This window comes from Crocodylus siamensis, chromosome 11, assembly GCF_052110815.1.
Source record: "Crocodylus siamensis isolate JL-2025a chromosome 11, ASM5211081v1, whole genome shotgun sequence".
Lineage (NCBI taxonomy): Eukaryota > Metazoa > Chordata > Crocodylia > Crocodylidae > Crocodylus > Crocodylus siamensis.
The window spans coordinates 24887218-24901544 of NC_143405.1; the positions used below are offsets into that span (position 1 = coordinate 24887218).

Here is a 14327-nt window from a genome sequence, read left to right on the forward strand (position 1 = left end):
GGTGGAGGGGGATAGCTGACAATGCCCAGCAATTGAGACTTGTTCCTAACCAGGGAGCCCCCTGTTCCAGACGACTTGGTTCCCACTGTACCACAGGGCTAGAGTAAGTGAAAGGTGTTGCTAAATCTTTTTATTCATAAATCTGATGTGATATAATCCCAGGTAGAAAACAAACTGGCTGCAGTGCTGTCTGGATATGCTTACAGGATCACGGGCACCAGTGCTTCATGCCAGGAAAATGTTATGCAGTAGAGTACATTTGCTAGGAGACAAGGGGACAAGGATTCACTGGACACAACAGACAACTCCACCCCCACCCCCATGTGCCTGAAAGATGCTTTATTTTAAATCTCGCCTAATCGCCACCGTGGTGAAACATTCCAGACCCAGAACCAGCAGAAATCTGGTGGGAAAGCTGAAGCCATCGCTGTGTACACAGGAAGCTAGGCTACACCACAGTCCACTGCAAACAATGTCCTGGGCTCGGGCATGCAGGGAGCTGTGTTCCCTTTTCAGTGCTCCAGCTGTGGGGAGATTTCCAAGCGGGCTGTTTCCCCTTAACTCTGCCCATGCAGGGGTAGAGTAGGGGAGGGGTGCTAATAGCCAAGACAGCCTTCTAGAAAGCAAGGGATCTGCCTGCCAAGAGTGTGACCTGCCTCCCTGTGGATGGGAGGTGAAGACAAATGTTTGCACATGGAAGGGTGTGTGATGGTGGTGGGGTTGGTTGACAAGGAGCTGTTGCTGGACAAGTGGGGTGCGATGGAGTGTGACGGGTGCCAGGGCCCTGCCCTCATGCGGGGTGGGAGGTCAAGAATCAGCTGCAGTCACAAAGCACTAGGAGCAGAGGGTTCACCCCTTCCCACACCCCCTGGCATATTGCAAAATATTCCTCTGAGCCTAGGAGAGGGATGTGGGTGGGCTCTAGCTCTTTCCCAGCCTGGGGACAGGGGGGATGTCACCAGCTGTGGTACCATACCGTGGCCAGAGCTGGACCCACTGCCACTCACCCCAGAGCCTGAGGGTGGGTGAATGGAGGGGGAAGGCTTGGTCCAAGTTTACATGGACAAGGATCCACACGACAATGGGAATCTCATTTGAGAGATCGGGGTAAATGTGCTCTGGGCACAGCAGCACCCCTGTAGTGGAGCCCTTTGCTGCTGCTTCCTCTGGCCCTAGAGTAGGGCCAGTGTTTTTGGGGGTGGGAGAGGCACCAAGCACTAAGTTCTCTCCAGTGGGCAAGTTCATCCAGTAATTCATACTGCATCAACCCAGCTGCCTGCCTGGGGTCAGCTGGGCTAGCTGTGGACACAGACGGGGGCTGCTGTTGCTGTTGCCTCCCATCCCTAGTGTTGGCATCTGTCCATTCCCCTGAGCACAGAGTGCTGCTTGGCCCCTTCCTTTCTGGGGCAAGATGAAGAGGACTGGAGGGGAAAGGAGGTGACCACATCTCAAGCCTTGGTCACATGGGAGACATTTCTTCACCTGGGGGCTGGTGCTGGGAAGCCCAGGGCAGGGGGTCCTCTGCTACAGAGTGGAAGGAGTAGATGCCACCAAGCAACCTGGACAAGATGGCCTTGGTGCATCCCAGGGGCCAAATGTGGGTGGTCAGACAGACTCACAAGCCATGGCTGGGGCTCATCTTAGCTGCCACAGCAGAACTGCTCCAGGTGGGATGTCCCCAAGGGTGCAATCAGAGCTCTGAGGGGAATGCTTGGGGGTGGGCTGAGTTTCATTGGCCATATGAGTGGGCAGCTGTGCCAGGATCACAACAGGGGACAGAAACCCAGAATGGACAGCAGCACAGGAGGTGTGGGAGTGGTGCAATAGGGGGCATTGTGCATGACGGCTAAGGGCTGCGTGGGGAGTTTGGGGGGGGGGGTGTCACCACTTAGCACAGCTGCCACACATGCACCCTCCCTGCACAGCTGGGCTGGCTCTAGCAGCACCTCCTTGGCATCTGGATCATTGTAAAAGAAGGTACCAGAAATAGCCTTTCAGTGCTGAGAAAGGGGTGGATCCCCCCTACTCTGAAGTGGTGGGGGTGGTGGCAGTGGCAGTGCAGGGTTGGGCCTGGTCCTGCCTGTCCAATGCAGTGCTGTGTGGTGCAGGTGAGGGTGCTGGTGTCAGCGCAGGGGTTGGTCTCCACACTGTGCTACGTAGGGGAAGAGCTGGGGCAGATGCCCTCAGCTGCTGGGTCCAGGAGATGCTGTCTGTGTTCTCGGGAAGACGTCCTTGCAGCCCCAGGAGGTCTATGGAGAGAGGGGTGGGAAGGGACTGGTTATGATGTTGCTGGATGAGGGTGAGCAGGAGCATATCAGATAGCAAGGGGCTGGCTGGTGTAGGCCCTACCTCTTATGCCCTGGCAGGGTAATTGGCTCCCAGTACAGCCTCCTTCTCACTGGGCAGAGAGCAGCCTAAGCCAAGTCCTGCCCATATTCGCTCTGCACCTTGGCACGGACCCGACTCCGCCAGGGAGGTTGGGAGGGGGTCATGTGCCAGCCCTCGGAGTCCGATTGGGCGCTTCCAGCTCCACACAGCAGGGGAAGCTCTACCTTGGCTTCTTATGACCATGGGCACCTCTCCAGGGAGTCAGCGCCATACTGGGAGCTCAGCACAACTGGGGCTTGTCTTGAGTCAGAAGAGCTGGGACCAGCTCCCTCCTCCAGCCTCTCCCTGACCACTGCCCCATCAGCCTCCCCTGCCCCCAGTTGTACACCTGGTGCCATCTGAGGGTGACACTGCTGGGGGTGATGAGGAGACAGGAATGAAGGCCCAGGCCTTCTGAGCATCTGCTCAGGAGACTTTGGCATGAGCTTTTGCCCAGGCCTTTCTCATATGCTGGACACAGCCCATGAGGAGGCTGAATTATGTGGGCTGGTGGGATGGCACCAGAATGGGAGGACACAGTTGTGACTAGGCCAGTAGCTACTGTGAGCCTGTGGCTAGCTTGGCTGCCTGCTCCCCCCTGCCTCACTACCTGGTGGCAGCTTTAAGCAGCACCTCCTGCTCTGTCTGTCCAGCATGGTGAAGTGCCGGCCAGGAGGAGCTGCTAACCGAGCACCTCTGCCAGCTGCAGGTGGGACAGGGCGCTGTGGGGCAGCACGACAGGATAGTTGTTCTGGAGGAGCTGGAGCATCCACCTGCCTGCTGTGGAGTCCCAGTCACTTCCCAAGAACAGGCCCAAGTACCAGAGTGCACTATGCCGGACTTCATCCCAAGAAAGCCCAGCTCCACCTCTTGTGTGGCAAGAGTTGGGGCTGAGGGTGCTGCTTTCCCCCTCAGGACCTCCAGCCTGGCCCAGCCCCAGAGGAACAAGGAAGCTGGAAGCGCCTGGCAGTGAGATTTCCTGCCGTTGCTGAGTAACAGGAAAGGATCAGTGCAGTGGTCCTGAGCCTATAGTCACAGCCTGAGCCCTGTAGTCTTCCTGCTGGAGGCAAGGGTACTGGACACAACACCATGCCTTGGCAGGCTAACATGGGTGGCCAGGGCCTCTGGTGTTTAAGTCCCACCACCCACCTCCTCTACAGCCTTCCCTTATTCTCACTGTCCAACCCCCAGCCCCATTAACTGGCTCCTCCTCATCCTCCATCCTGCTCATACAAGCCCAACAGTAGCTCTTGCCAGGAGTAGGTAGCGACCACAGCTCCCTCCCTTGTTCTCCGTTCAGCCCACTCAGCGGTGTAGTGCAGGCAACCACAGTGGAGATGGAGGACTTGGTATGTGGGGATCGAGGGAGCCTGCAGCCCCTGGGGGAGGAGGGAGGAGGCCTGTGGTACCTGGCTCAGAAGAGACCGCAGTCTTTGAGGTTCTCTTTGATGATAATGTCGGTAACAGCATCGAATACGAACTTGACGTTCTCAGTATCGGTAGCACAGGTCATGTGTGAGTAGATCTCTTTCACGTCCCTGCGCATGTTCAGCTCCAAGAATTGTATCTTGATGTAGTTGCCCGCATCCTCATATGTATTGGGTCCTGTAGGGGCACATTGACAGAACAGCATTAGGGGCTGGCTAAGCTGATGAGCTGGCTGCCTGCCCTGAACCCAGAGAGTTCAGCGGGGTGCTGATGTTTCCCAGAGCCTCCTAGAAGTGGCTGCGAAGAGCTCTGCATGGCCTGTCCAGTCCTGGGGCCCCACTTTTCCCCACTCTAACATGGCCTCCTCTGCTTTATTCCCTTGCTTTGCCCCCAGACCCAGATCCCACTCTCAGTGGCGTAACAGAGCTGGCTCCGGGAGGTGGGGGGAGACTGGGAGAACAGTGTGGTGGGGCGGTGCAGGCTTAAGAGCCAGGGCAGGGGCGGGGGACCCCAGGCTTGAGAGCGGGGCTGGGAGGAGCAACAGCCGTACCCATGTCGGGAGACCCCAGAGCCCCCAGCCCTCCCAGCCCCTGATCCCAATGCTAGAACCCCCAGGACTCAGGGTCAGGACCCTCCTCAAAATTTTACCCTCTAACCCTGGGGCCTCAGTGTCCATATACCCAGAAGGCCATTCCCCAATCCCTGTCTCCCCTCAGCCTCCTAGGAACCCCATCTGGGGCTCAGCACCTGACACACCTGAAAGGGGGGGGGTGTGCATTTGTCCAGGGCAGTGGGGACATCTAGTGGCCATTTGTGTAAAACACAGGCATGTGCTGCTGCACACTGGACCCATAAAGCTGGCTTAGTATTTAGTGAGATTGGTTTCTGACCTGTACCAGCAGCAACTCCTAGGGTGACTACCTGTCCCTAATTGGGTGGGACAGTCCCAGAATGGGACCATCAAGTCCAGGACTCAGGCTTCATGACTCCAGGACAGCATTTATCCCAGATTCACGGTGTTGTTCAGGGATCCAGGTTTTCTGTTTGCTGCAGAAAACCTGGGGAAACGGCGGGTGTTCCAGCCTGCAAGGGGCTGCTTGGGGCTGCTGGGAGCAGGATGCAGGGGGCTCCACATGGATGTGCATGCCCGCACACATGCATGTGGCCAGCAAGACAGACAGGCAGCATGGAGAATAGTTCCCTGTAGGTAACTCTGTGGGGGAAGGGTACATGGGCGGGGAGCAGATTGAGGCCCCCACAGTGGGGGAGGGAATGGAGGTGCTGCCCAGCCAGGGTGGTGCATGGGGCCTGGGGCCAGGGCATGGAGCAGGATGGAGCCGCAGGCAGATCATCCAGGGAGGGCACCCCACCTCTATGTGCACTCCCAGGAGGGGACATGGGGGGCATGTGACCCCTCAGATCTGTGTGCAGGGCAGAAGTGGGCTCCCCATTGTGGCCTCAGGGCTTCCTGCCGTGCTGCCTTCTCCCTGGGAGCCCTGCACTATCTGTACCCCCATGGCCAGGCTCCCTCTGCCCTCTCAGCAACAGTGAGGGCAGTGGCAGCATCCCCCTGCTGCTGCTGAGTAGGCAGGGGCACACGGCTGGTGTGGGACTCCTGGGGGAAAGATAGCAGGGTAGGGAGCCCCAAAGCTGCAAAGGTCAGCTCGTATCTGCCCCTGCTCTGCTCGGCTCTGCTCCAGCCATGCCGCCAGTGAGGATAGGAGGGGGGTGGATACGTGTCCTGTCTTTCCATTTTGAAACAGTGAGGGCGATTCCCTATGCTCCATGATAATCCACGTGAGCAGCATGCTGACTGATGCTGCTGAGGCCTGTAATAGCTTTTCTTTTTGTTTCCTCCAGGAAGCCATTTAGGGCTGGGAATACACCTGGCCTCCTCTCTGCTTTCTGGAGAAAAGCACAGCACAGCCAGAACAGAGTCAGTGGCAAAGCCCCCATGAGGTTCAACCTCAGCTGTCTTAGGGCCAGCTTGGCCATGCCAAAGGCCTGCTACAGACTGGGAACTCACCATCATAGTCTGGGAAGCAGATGCTGAGGTGGGCCTTCTTGATCTTCTCTGTAAAGACATCCTTCTTGTTGAGGAAAAGGACGATGGAGGTGGTGGCAAAGTAGCGGTGGTTGCAGATGCTGTTGAAGAGGTGCAGACTCTCGTGCATGCGGTTCTTGGGTGGAACAGGGGACAATGTGAGGTTTCTTTCATTATATCATATGCCATGATTCTCTACAGCCTCTACCAGCCTCTGGAGAAATGAGGGAGGCAGCCAGGCCAAGTTGATGGCTGACCAGTTCTCAAGTCACTCACTCTGTATGTCTGCAGTCAAGGGTAAGGTGCAGGGCCTGCATGTTACAATCCCTGTCATCTTATTTGCCTATAATTGGCAAGTCTGAGCCCCTAATAACAAAACCCACTTCTTTTAGCCATAAAGCACTTTGCAAGGGAGTCAGTCAGTATCATTCTTCCTACATTACAGAGGGGCAAATAGACACAAAGCAGTCCCATGCGGGTCTAGGACCCATGTCTTTTGAATCCCAATTGGATGTTGCTATCCCCTGAAGCCTACTGGGACATATATACACAGAGAAGCAAGGCAGCTAAATGATGAGATATTTCCAGGCATTATATTCATGTGAAAGGCTGTAATGGAAACATGGCCATGGCTCCAGCCTTGCAAGTCTGAGCTCCATTTTGAACTGAGGTCAAAGGCTGCTCCCACTTGACCCAGCTTTAAACAGGTCCAGGTCATTCAGGGTGGGGAGTTCAAGGTGCCTGGGCCTAATGCTGGTTCCTATGTGTGTCTTATCCACACTAAAAGCTGGTAGGTTGTGGAGGGTCTTTGGCCTGGACCACACTGTCTGTGTATGTTTGGAAGCCCTCTGTGATGGGATGGCTTCAGAGGGTTCTGCATGGGTGAGGAGTCCTCTCTGCGTGGCAGCAAAGATGGTGTGACAGGAGCACAGTTGATGCTCTGCTCAGCCCCTTTTTGGCACGTGCATTATCTCCAGGGCAGCCGGGTAAGGATGGGTTCTGTGTCAGCCACTGCCAGTGGATTGCATCTCTGGTAGCCTGCACCCCTGCCCCCCATCTTGCAGGCTGTTCTAACCTGGGTCCAGAGTCTGAGATCTACTCACCACTTCATCATCCTCCACCAGGACCATATCGTAGGCGCTGAGGGCAGCAATGAAGATAATGCATGTGACCCCTTCAAAGCAGTGAATCCACTTCTTCCTCTCTGAGCGCTGGCCACCTACATCAAACATCCTGCCGAGAGAAAGAAGGAGACCTGTGAAGAGCTATGCTCAGGACCTCACCCACTGCATCACCAGCAGAAAGGGAGACCCCTCTGGAGAGCATAGCTCCCCTTTCCAGACCTGCAGCCATAGCTACAGCTTCCCTCTCCCCCCCGGGCACCTTCTTACAGGGCAACTCTGACTGCGTGTGCTTGATGGCAGCTTGGTGCTGTCCATAGCTGGGTCCATAGTCTGATGCGTGCAAGATCACTGGAAATCTGTGCACAGCAGGTAACAGGACCCTATTTCCATGGTGGGGACATGATGGTGGATCCTGTGACCCTGGAGAAAGCTGCTGGTTCTCCACAGAGCAGGTTCAGGACAAATTTACCACACTTCTCGTGAGCCCTACCATGGAGGACCAAACACTAGAGAGTAGCAAGGGAGATTGATTCCCATGCTCCATCCTGTCCTGAGCGGATTAGTGCCAACCATGACAGCTGCCCAAAATGTGCAGTCATCAGCACACCTGTGTCATAGCCAGCAAGGGTACTCACTGGCTATCTATGGCTTTGGGCCAAAGCTGACATGGAGTGGCTCCCAACCTTGGAGTATGTCTTTAAACTAACAAAGTGTTCAGGGTCCCCTGCATAACCCAGCATCCCATTCTCCATTACCCAGAGTCTCTTGGGGCCCTGTCCAGACTCAATGTCCCACTCTTTGTCAGCCTGCTTCCTTGGGTGTGCTTTCTCCACCCAAGTGTGAAGCTAGCTACTGAAGCATATGTTTAACCCTGAAAGACTGCATAGACTGACACTGGCCCTTTTTCCATTGCTTAGCACACCTGAAATTGAGGTCCTTGAAGGAAAACTGGGTCTCGATGATACCGGTGGTCTTGACTCGGGAACGCAGTACGTCCTGCTCTGTGGGGACGTAGCCAGGGGTGACCAGACGTTCCAGGTCATTCAGGTAACTGCCCAAGCACAAAGAGAGGGCATGAGATGCTTACCAGTTCTGAAAGCCCAGAGCACAGGCTGGGTTCTTCACCCACCCCGAGCTGGCACATCTGGGACCAGATGCCAAGTGGCTGCTGGTCCTAGGGTGATACATGGGCCTAAATATAAGATATCTAGATACTTCTGTGGGTGGTACCTGCTACTCTTGTTACATTACAGAAATCCCCAATCCCAGGCCCCCAACTGTGAGATGTACGGGGATGGATCTTCCCAAGCTCCTCCAGCCTCAGTCCCTGCCTACCTGAGGTCCTGTGCTGTGCCTCCAGGAACAAGCAGAGGAGCAGAAGTTTTTCTAACTGTTCATTCTGTCTTCAGGAGAGAGGGTGGGATTATATCCCTTTCTGGATGCCTAGATGACTGGATTTGGTCATCTACTTGGTCCAATCCCCAAAAACGCCACTTACAAATTGGCATTTTATTTCCAGGCATATACATAGCCATTCATGTGCAGAAAGAGCATGCCAATCTGTGTGTAAGTGACAACCAAACCAGGTCACCTAGGTATCCAGAAAAGACTAGAACACCACCCTTAGAGCTGTGGCAGCTACCCAAGCACTGCTGAGGGGCTTCTTGGGAGTCCCACAACCCAGAATCCCAGTAGCACCCTGCACTACGCCCTCGCCCATCCTCAGCCTGTACCCTGGTGTTCCTGTCTCCTCCCTTACTGGCCATGGCTTGCTGGGGCGTGAGTCTGGGCCAGGAGAATGTGTCTCGAGTTGTCACCAGGGTCAGACAATCTTTCCCCATCACCAAAAGGGAAGCAGGCAGCTCACTGGTTGTCAAGCTTCTTCAGTTGCTCCGTCTTCTGATAGGGTCAACTAGTTACTCCCCTTCCAAAGGCCACATCCCCTGGGCCCAGCACTAGCTAGGGACCATCTGCTTAGGGAAATACAAAGGGAAGCTCGTACTAGCCAGCTGAGTCATTCAGCTGGTACTCAGAGGCGCGGTCGAAACAGGCCTGGATGCCAGTGTCCTTCCAGAGGCGCATGATGATATCAGACATCTCCTTGGGCATGGTACCCTCCTCGATAGTGTCAGACAAGTGGAGCAGCTTACGGGCATCATCCTGCAGAAGGAGAGCACAGCTGTGTTAGCTGCTTCCAGCTGCCCAAGGGACCAGAAGTGAGACAGCCAGGAGACTGGGGAAGCACCACAGCTGAGGGTGGGCTGTTACTGGCAAGGACATGACCTGAGGATCAAAAGCACAGACTTCTCCTGCCTGAGCTAGAGCTGACTATTTAGGCAAAGTTGGAGCAGCTTCACTAACTCCTTCTGCACCCCATGCATGAGACAGAGAGCCCCATAGTGGGGTGTGCACTGATCCCCACCCCACCTCACCCCCATGACTCACCTGCTTGGCTGAGTCCCCATACTGGATGTTCAGCGTGCTCATGGCACGCACAATGGCCAATATGGACTGCAGAGTGTTGCTGTAGATGATGGCGATGAACTCCAAGCACTCTTCCAGGGAGTAACCATCTTGGTGGATAATTCTGTCAGGAACAGGAGTCGGTGGTGAGCTCAGAGTGAGCCACAGGCTCTGCTGCTGGGACTCCCACCAATACTCAGCAAAGTACTGAAGGCATCTTGCCTGGCCCATGGACTTGAATGTCCCACTAGCTGAACATTACAGGGACCAAGGAGGAATGCCATGGTAGTGGGTATAGGCAGTCAGGGCTTCACCAGGTTGCAGTTGGAGGCTGGGAAAGCATTTCCTGGGGCACTGAGGGAAATGGTGTCTCTCAGGAGCACACATTACATGCTGCCATGTCACAGTTGGCACCACAGGGACATCCATGGATCAGGAAAGGGCCCTGTGCTACCCAGACTGGGGCTAATGCTGAAAATCCCATCTTAAAGCTTGGTTCTTGGGAATGGGATAGAGTGCTGGCTGCGGGGTCCTCCTGGCTATTCCAGCCCCAAGCTCTCCTAAGAGGAGGTGTTGTAGGGAAAGGTCTAAGGTTGGGGGGTGAGTCCAATTACACTTACTTCATTTGCTTAACGATTGTACTCTTTCCGGATTCACCAGCTCCTAGGGGACAAATTCAGTCATGGAGGTAAGCACAAATACATGTGGAGAAGTCAAGTGGAACCCATCCCACTGCCTGGGCTTGGCTGCCATGGGAGGCTGTGGGTTCAGACCCACTAGATCTGTCCACCCACACGTTCTGGGCCGCTAAGAGAGTAGGAAGCACCAGAGCTTCTCTTCTTCCTCTCAGCTCAAGAGCATGGCTTGGTGGGACCAAAGAAAGGGGAGGAGGAAGGACATGAGGAAGAAGGAGCAGTAAAAGGGAGAAGAGACAGGGTGATCTGGAATAAAGAAAGAAGTGGGCAGGATGTATAAGGGTGGGTCATGGCCTTCCCACCCCTTCCCTGCTCTCTGAGCAGTTCTGTAAGTGGGGAGTCATAGCATAGACCACTGGACCTGATCCAGCCACTGAAGGGTGACAGAGTGGGACAGGGTTTTATGTGCAGCATGTGGCCTTTGGTTTGCACCTGTCTCTGCGTGTGTGCTAGCAGCACAGCTAGGAATGGAGCTTCGTACGGGCCTGGCTTCTGGTGGACAGCCAAAGCCCTCGAGTGCAATGTCACAGCAAGTCATCTGCATTTTAATTTGCTTAAACCTGGCACTCATGCTGGCTCTGGTTTGAATGGACCATGACTCAGAGCCACTTATGGCCAATGTGAAGGTCAGGCACTGGTGTAGGTAAGGCAGCACCTTCTTGTGCATTTGCATGCTGGGCACTGAAGGAAAAGCAAACCAGAGCCTGCTGATGGGAGCAATGGGCCCTGCTCCGGAGGGCTTTGCTGGAATGAGGCTGGAACTCACTGGCAAGGGGCGCTGTGTATTCCTGGCTGCGCCCGTTCCTGGAGGGAGCATGCTCCAACCCTAGGTAGGAGGGTGGGGATTGGCACTTCAGCTCAAGCTCTGCCCACATGTGCTTTAGAATCAGGGGCAAGTTGGGCTGGAAGGGACCTCAAGATTGAGGCATAACAGATCAGGCACATACTACAGAAGCAATAGCCAGAGGTTCGCTATTGCTGGGGGAGATGTCACCTCCTATTTTTGGGGCTGACAGGTATGTTGAATAGCTGAAAAACCACTGGTTTTCAGTGACAAAAAAAAGGAGCTGACATCTCCCACAGTAGCAGCGAGCTACCAGCCACTCCTGTATTGTACACCATTGCTGCTTCTCTGCTCTTCCTGCAGCTGGAGCCAGAGCTGCCACAGAGGAAGTGTTGGGGGGAACAGGGCATGGGAGGGTGAGGCAGCCCCCACCACCCCTCTAGTCAGTGCCTGGGACTTGTGCCCCTTTTGCCCACCCACCTTTACACTTCCGCCTTAAGTGGTCACCCTGCCCTGAGGCAGGATTGAGTGTACCTGGCCCATCCATCCAGGATAGATTTTGTATGACCTGTTTCTAAACCTCCACCAAAGTAGATTCCACCTCTCCACAGGAATCTGTGCCTGTGATTCACTACCTTAGAGTTAAGCAACTTTCTCCTAAGAGTCAATCTAAATCTTCTTTGCTGTGGAGTAAGCTGATTTCTTCTTGTCCTTCCTTTACCAGACAAGGAGAGCAATTGATCACCATCCTCCTTATGTCAACATAGGGCTGGGGCTGTTGCTATGTCTTCTCTTTTGTAGATCAACCAAGGCCAGTCCCTTCAATCTAGCTTCACAGGTCATGACTTCCAAAATTTACATCACTCTTGTTGTTCTTCATTTTTCTTACAGCCCCAAACTGAACATAGCACACCTGCTGGGTCTCACCAACTTTGAATAAGAATAACTATTTCTTGTGTCCTAAGTATAGTTCTTCTGCTACCATATCTCAGACTGGGATTTACCTTTTAAACAATATATTTCATTATTGACTCTGTTTAGTTTGTAGCCTGCTAGAAACCCCCAGATCCTTTTTTCCTATACTGCTACTATTCCCTGCCCCGCTAGGGAATACTTATGTCCTATTTGTGCGTTTGATTTCTCCATCCTAAGCATTATATTTTGCATTTGTCTTTATTAATTCTCATCTTGCTGATTTCAGATCATCTTTCCAATCTTCTGAAGTCAGTTTGAATTCTAATCCTACCCTCCCCACCATGCAAGCCCTTCCAGCTCAATATTGTCAACAATTTTTAAGCCAACCCTATATTTCATCCTCCAGATAGTTATTGAATAGAACCAGGCCTAGGACAGGTGCCTAGAGTAACCTACCTATGTTGCCTTCCCAGTTTGACAATAAACCACTGGAAACTAGTCTTTGAGGTCAGTTTTTTTATCAACTGTATGTTCATCTAACAGTGACTCATGCAGAAGCTGTTACACGCGAAGGTCATGTAGGACAGAGCTGAAAGCCTTACAGAAGTCAGGCTGCATCTCATTCATTGCTTTCCCCTTGTTCACTAGGCCAGCTGTCCTATCAGACAAGGCAAGTTGTTCTTGACAAACCCTTGTCAGCTTTTTCTACCACCTTACTACCCACTAGCCATTCACCAATTGACTGTTTAATAATTTGCTTTGGGACTGAAAACCCTCAGTTCAGTTCCTGGTCCATCAGCCAAGATGGGGACAGCTGCTCAGTTATCCTGCCCCTACCCTCCTTATTGGTGTCGTGCTCAGGGCTTGTCTTAAGCACAAACCTGGCAGTGAACAGGGGCAAGAAGAAGTGTACAGTATTAATCAGCTTCCCTGCAGATGCTGTTTTTCATGGCACTGGAGATACCAAGCCAGGATTATAGAGGCCCCAGTGTCTTTTCTTAGCTGGCATTAAGGTAAGATGGATGATCAGTGTCTATCCTTGGGGCATGGATAATGAGATCGGACATTCTCCTCCGGGCTTTGCAGACCAGGCCTGCAGAAAAAGAGATGCTAACACCCCACCTTTGTAGGGCAGGGCATGGAGAGAAAGTAGCTTTGCAACCTGTTTCCAACATTGCAAAAGCTTCAGAGAGGGCAACGTGGCAACCACAGCAATCCAGCATCTCCTCCAAGCTTCAGCGGCCACAGCTCCTGGGGCATGCACACTGTAAATGATTTGCTCTGACAAACTCAGGGACAAAGCCCTGGAGTTCAAGTGCTTTGTTCCCAGCTCAGGCAAGTTGGTCAGACTGCCAGTGATGCCAAGACATTATCTCCAAATGCCCTGGCAAGGCTACAAGATGAAGTATTAGCAATAGCAAGTCCAGGTTCCAGCTGGACTTTGCAAAACTGCCATGAAATTACAAAGGTGGGTGCTAAGGGAGCCAAGGGGACTACATAGGCTCACATCACATGCTGATCCACCCCACTACAGTCAGTAGAACAGTGCTGCTTACACCAGCTGGGGGCCAAGCTGAAGTATAAGCAAACATCCCCTTCTCTGTGCTAGATCAGAGTTTCCTGGGGCCATTTGCATTGCAGCACACATGACATGGAGAGGCAGAGCTGTACATGCTGTCTCCCACTGATCAGGACTCTGGCTCTCACCAGCTCTGGATCTGGAGAGGAGTGAGAGGGGTGCTGAGTGCCAAGGCCTGTGGATGCTTAATACCTTAGTAAAATGCTGCCAGCTCTTCTTTCCTCCTGGCATTGCCCTAAGCTGAGCCATCAAGCCAGTATAAGGGCCCCTCCATCAAGCATTCCCACCATGATGACAAACCATATCCAGCCACCTGGGTAGGACAAGCATCACAGTCTCACTGCCTGGATGCTGGCTCAGAACCTGGGTATTGGTTGGCTTGGGATTGAGGGCGTCTGGTGGATAGCTCTGGGCCAAGGGGCAGGGGCAGGGGCAGGGCAGGGGTTTGAGGGGGTGGTGCAGGATCTAGGGTGTTGGCTGAGATCAGGGAAAAGCGGGGCTCAGCCTCCAACCCAGCACATACCCAGTAGGAGCAGCTTGACTGTCCTGGCATCTTTCTCGGCATCTTCCTTGAGCTTCTTCTCTAGCTCCCGCGAGTGCTTCTCTTCTGCGCTGGCCCCAGCTCCCATCTGGCTTTCAGTATATTCCTCTTCTTGATCCAGCCACTCAGCAGCAGTAGTGTAAGCCCAGGGAGTATCCAGAGCTTTTGTCCTGTCTCCTCTGGAACCCACTACTAACTCTGGAAGGCCTCCGCTCGCTGCCTCCTGCTCCGTCGTGAACCCCAGAGAAGAATGACACTCCTTCCAATGCACAGTGCCAGCCAGTCTCCCACAATGGGGGATTTCGAAGCCCATGGAAGTCATGTGCTCCCTGCTGCCCAATCTGTGGCAAGGACAGGTGGACAAGGAGCAGGTAGGGCCCAGGCTCC

General features: G+C 53.8%; 1 protein-coding gene across 1 annotated transcript; it reads right to left on the reverse strand.

Moving 5' to 3' along the window:
• Nucleotides 1-2108: 2108 nt before the first annotated feature.
• Nucleotides 2109-14041, reverse strand: GNAT1 (G protein subunit alpha transducin 1). Its single transcript, XM_090021282.1, has 9 exons — nt 13923-14041; nt 10047-10089; nt 9409-9550; nt 8966-9123; nt 7886-8014; nt 6943-7072; nt 5822-5975; nt 3777-3972; nt 2109-2249 (listed from the first exon to the last, which is right to left on the reverse strand). Exons 1-8 carry the CDS (start codon nt 14026-14028, stop codon nt 3782-3784), a joined length of 1053 nt encoding a protein of 350 aa, XP_089877408.1. The 5' UTR covers nt 14029-14041; the 3' UTR covers nt 2109-2249; nt 3777-3781.
• Nucleotides 14042-14327: the final 286 nt, after the last annotated feature.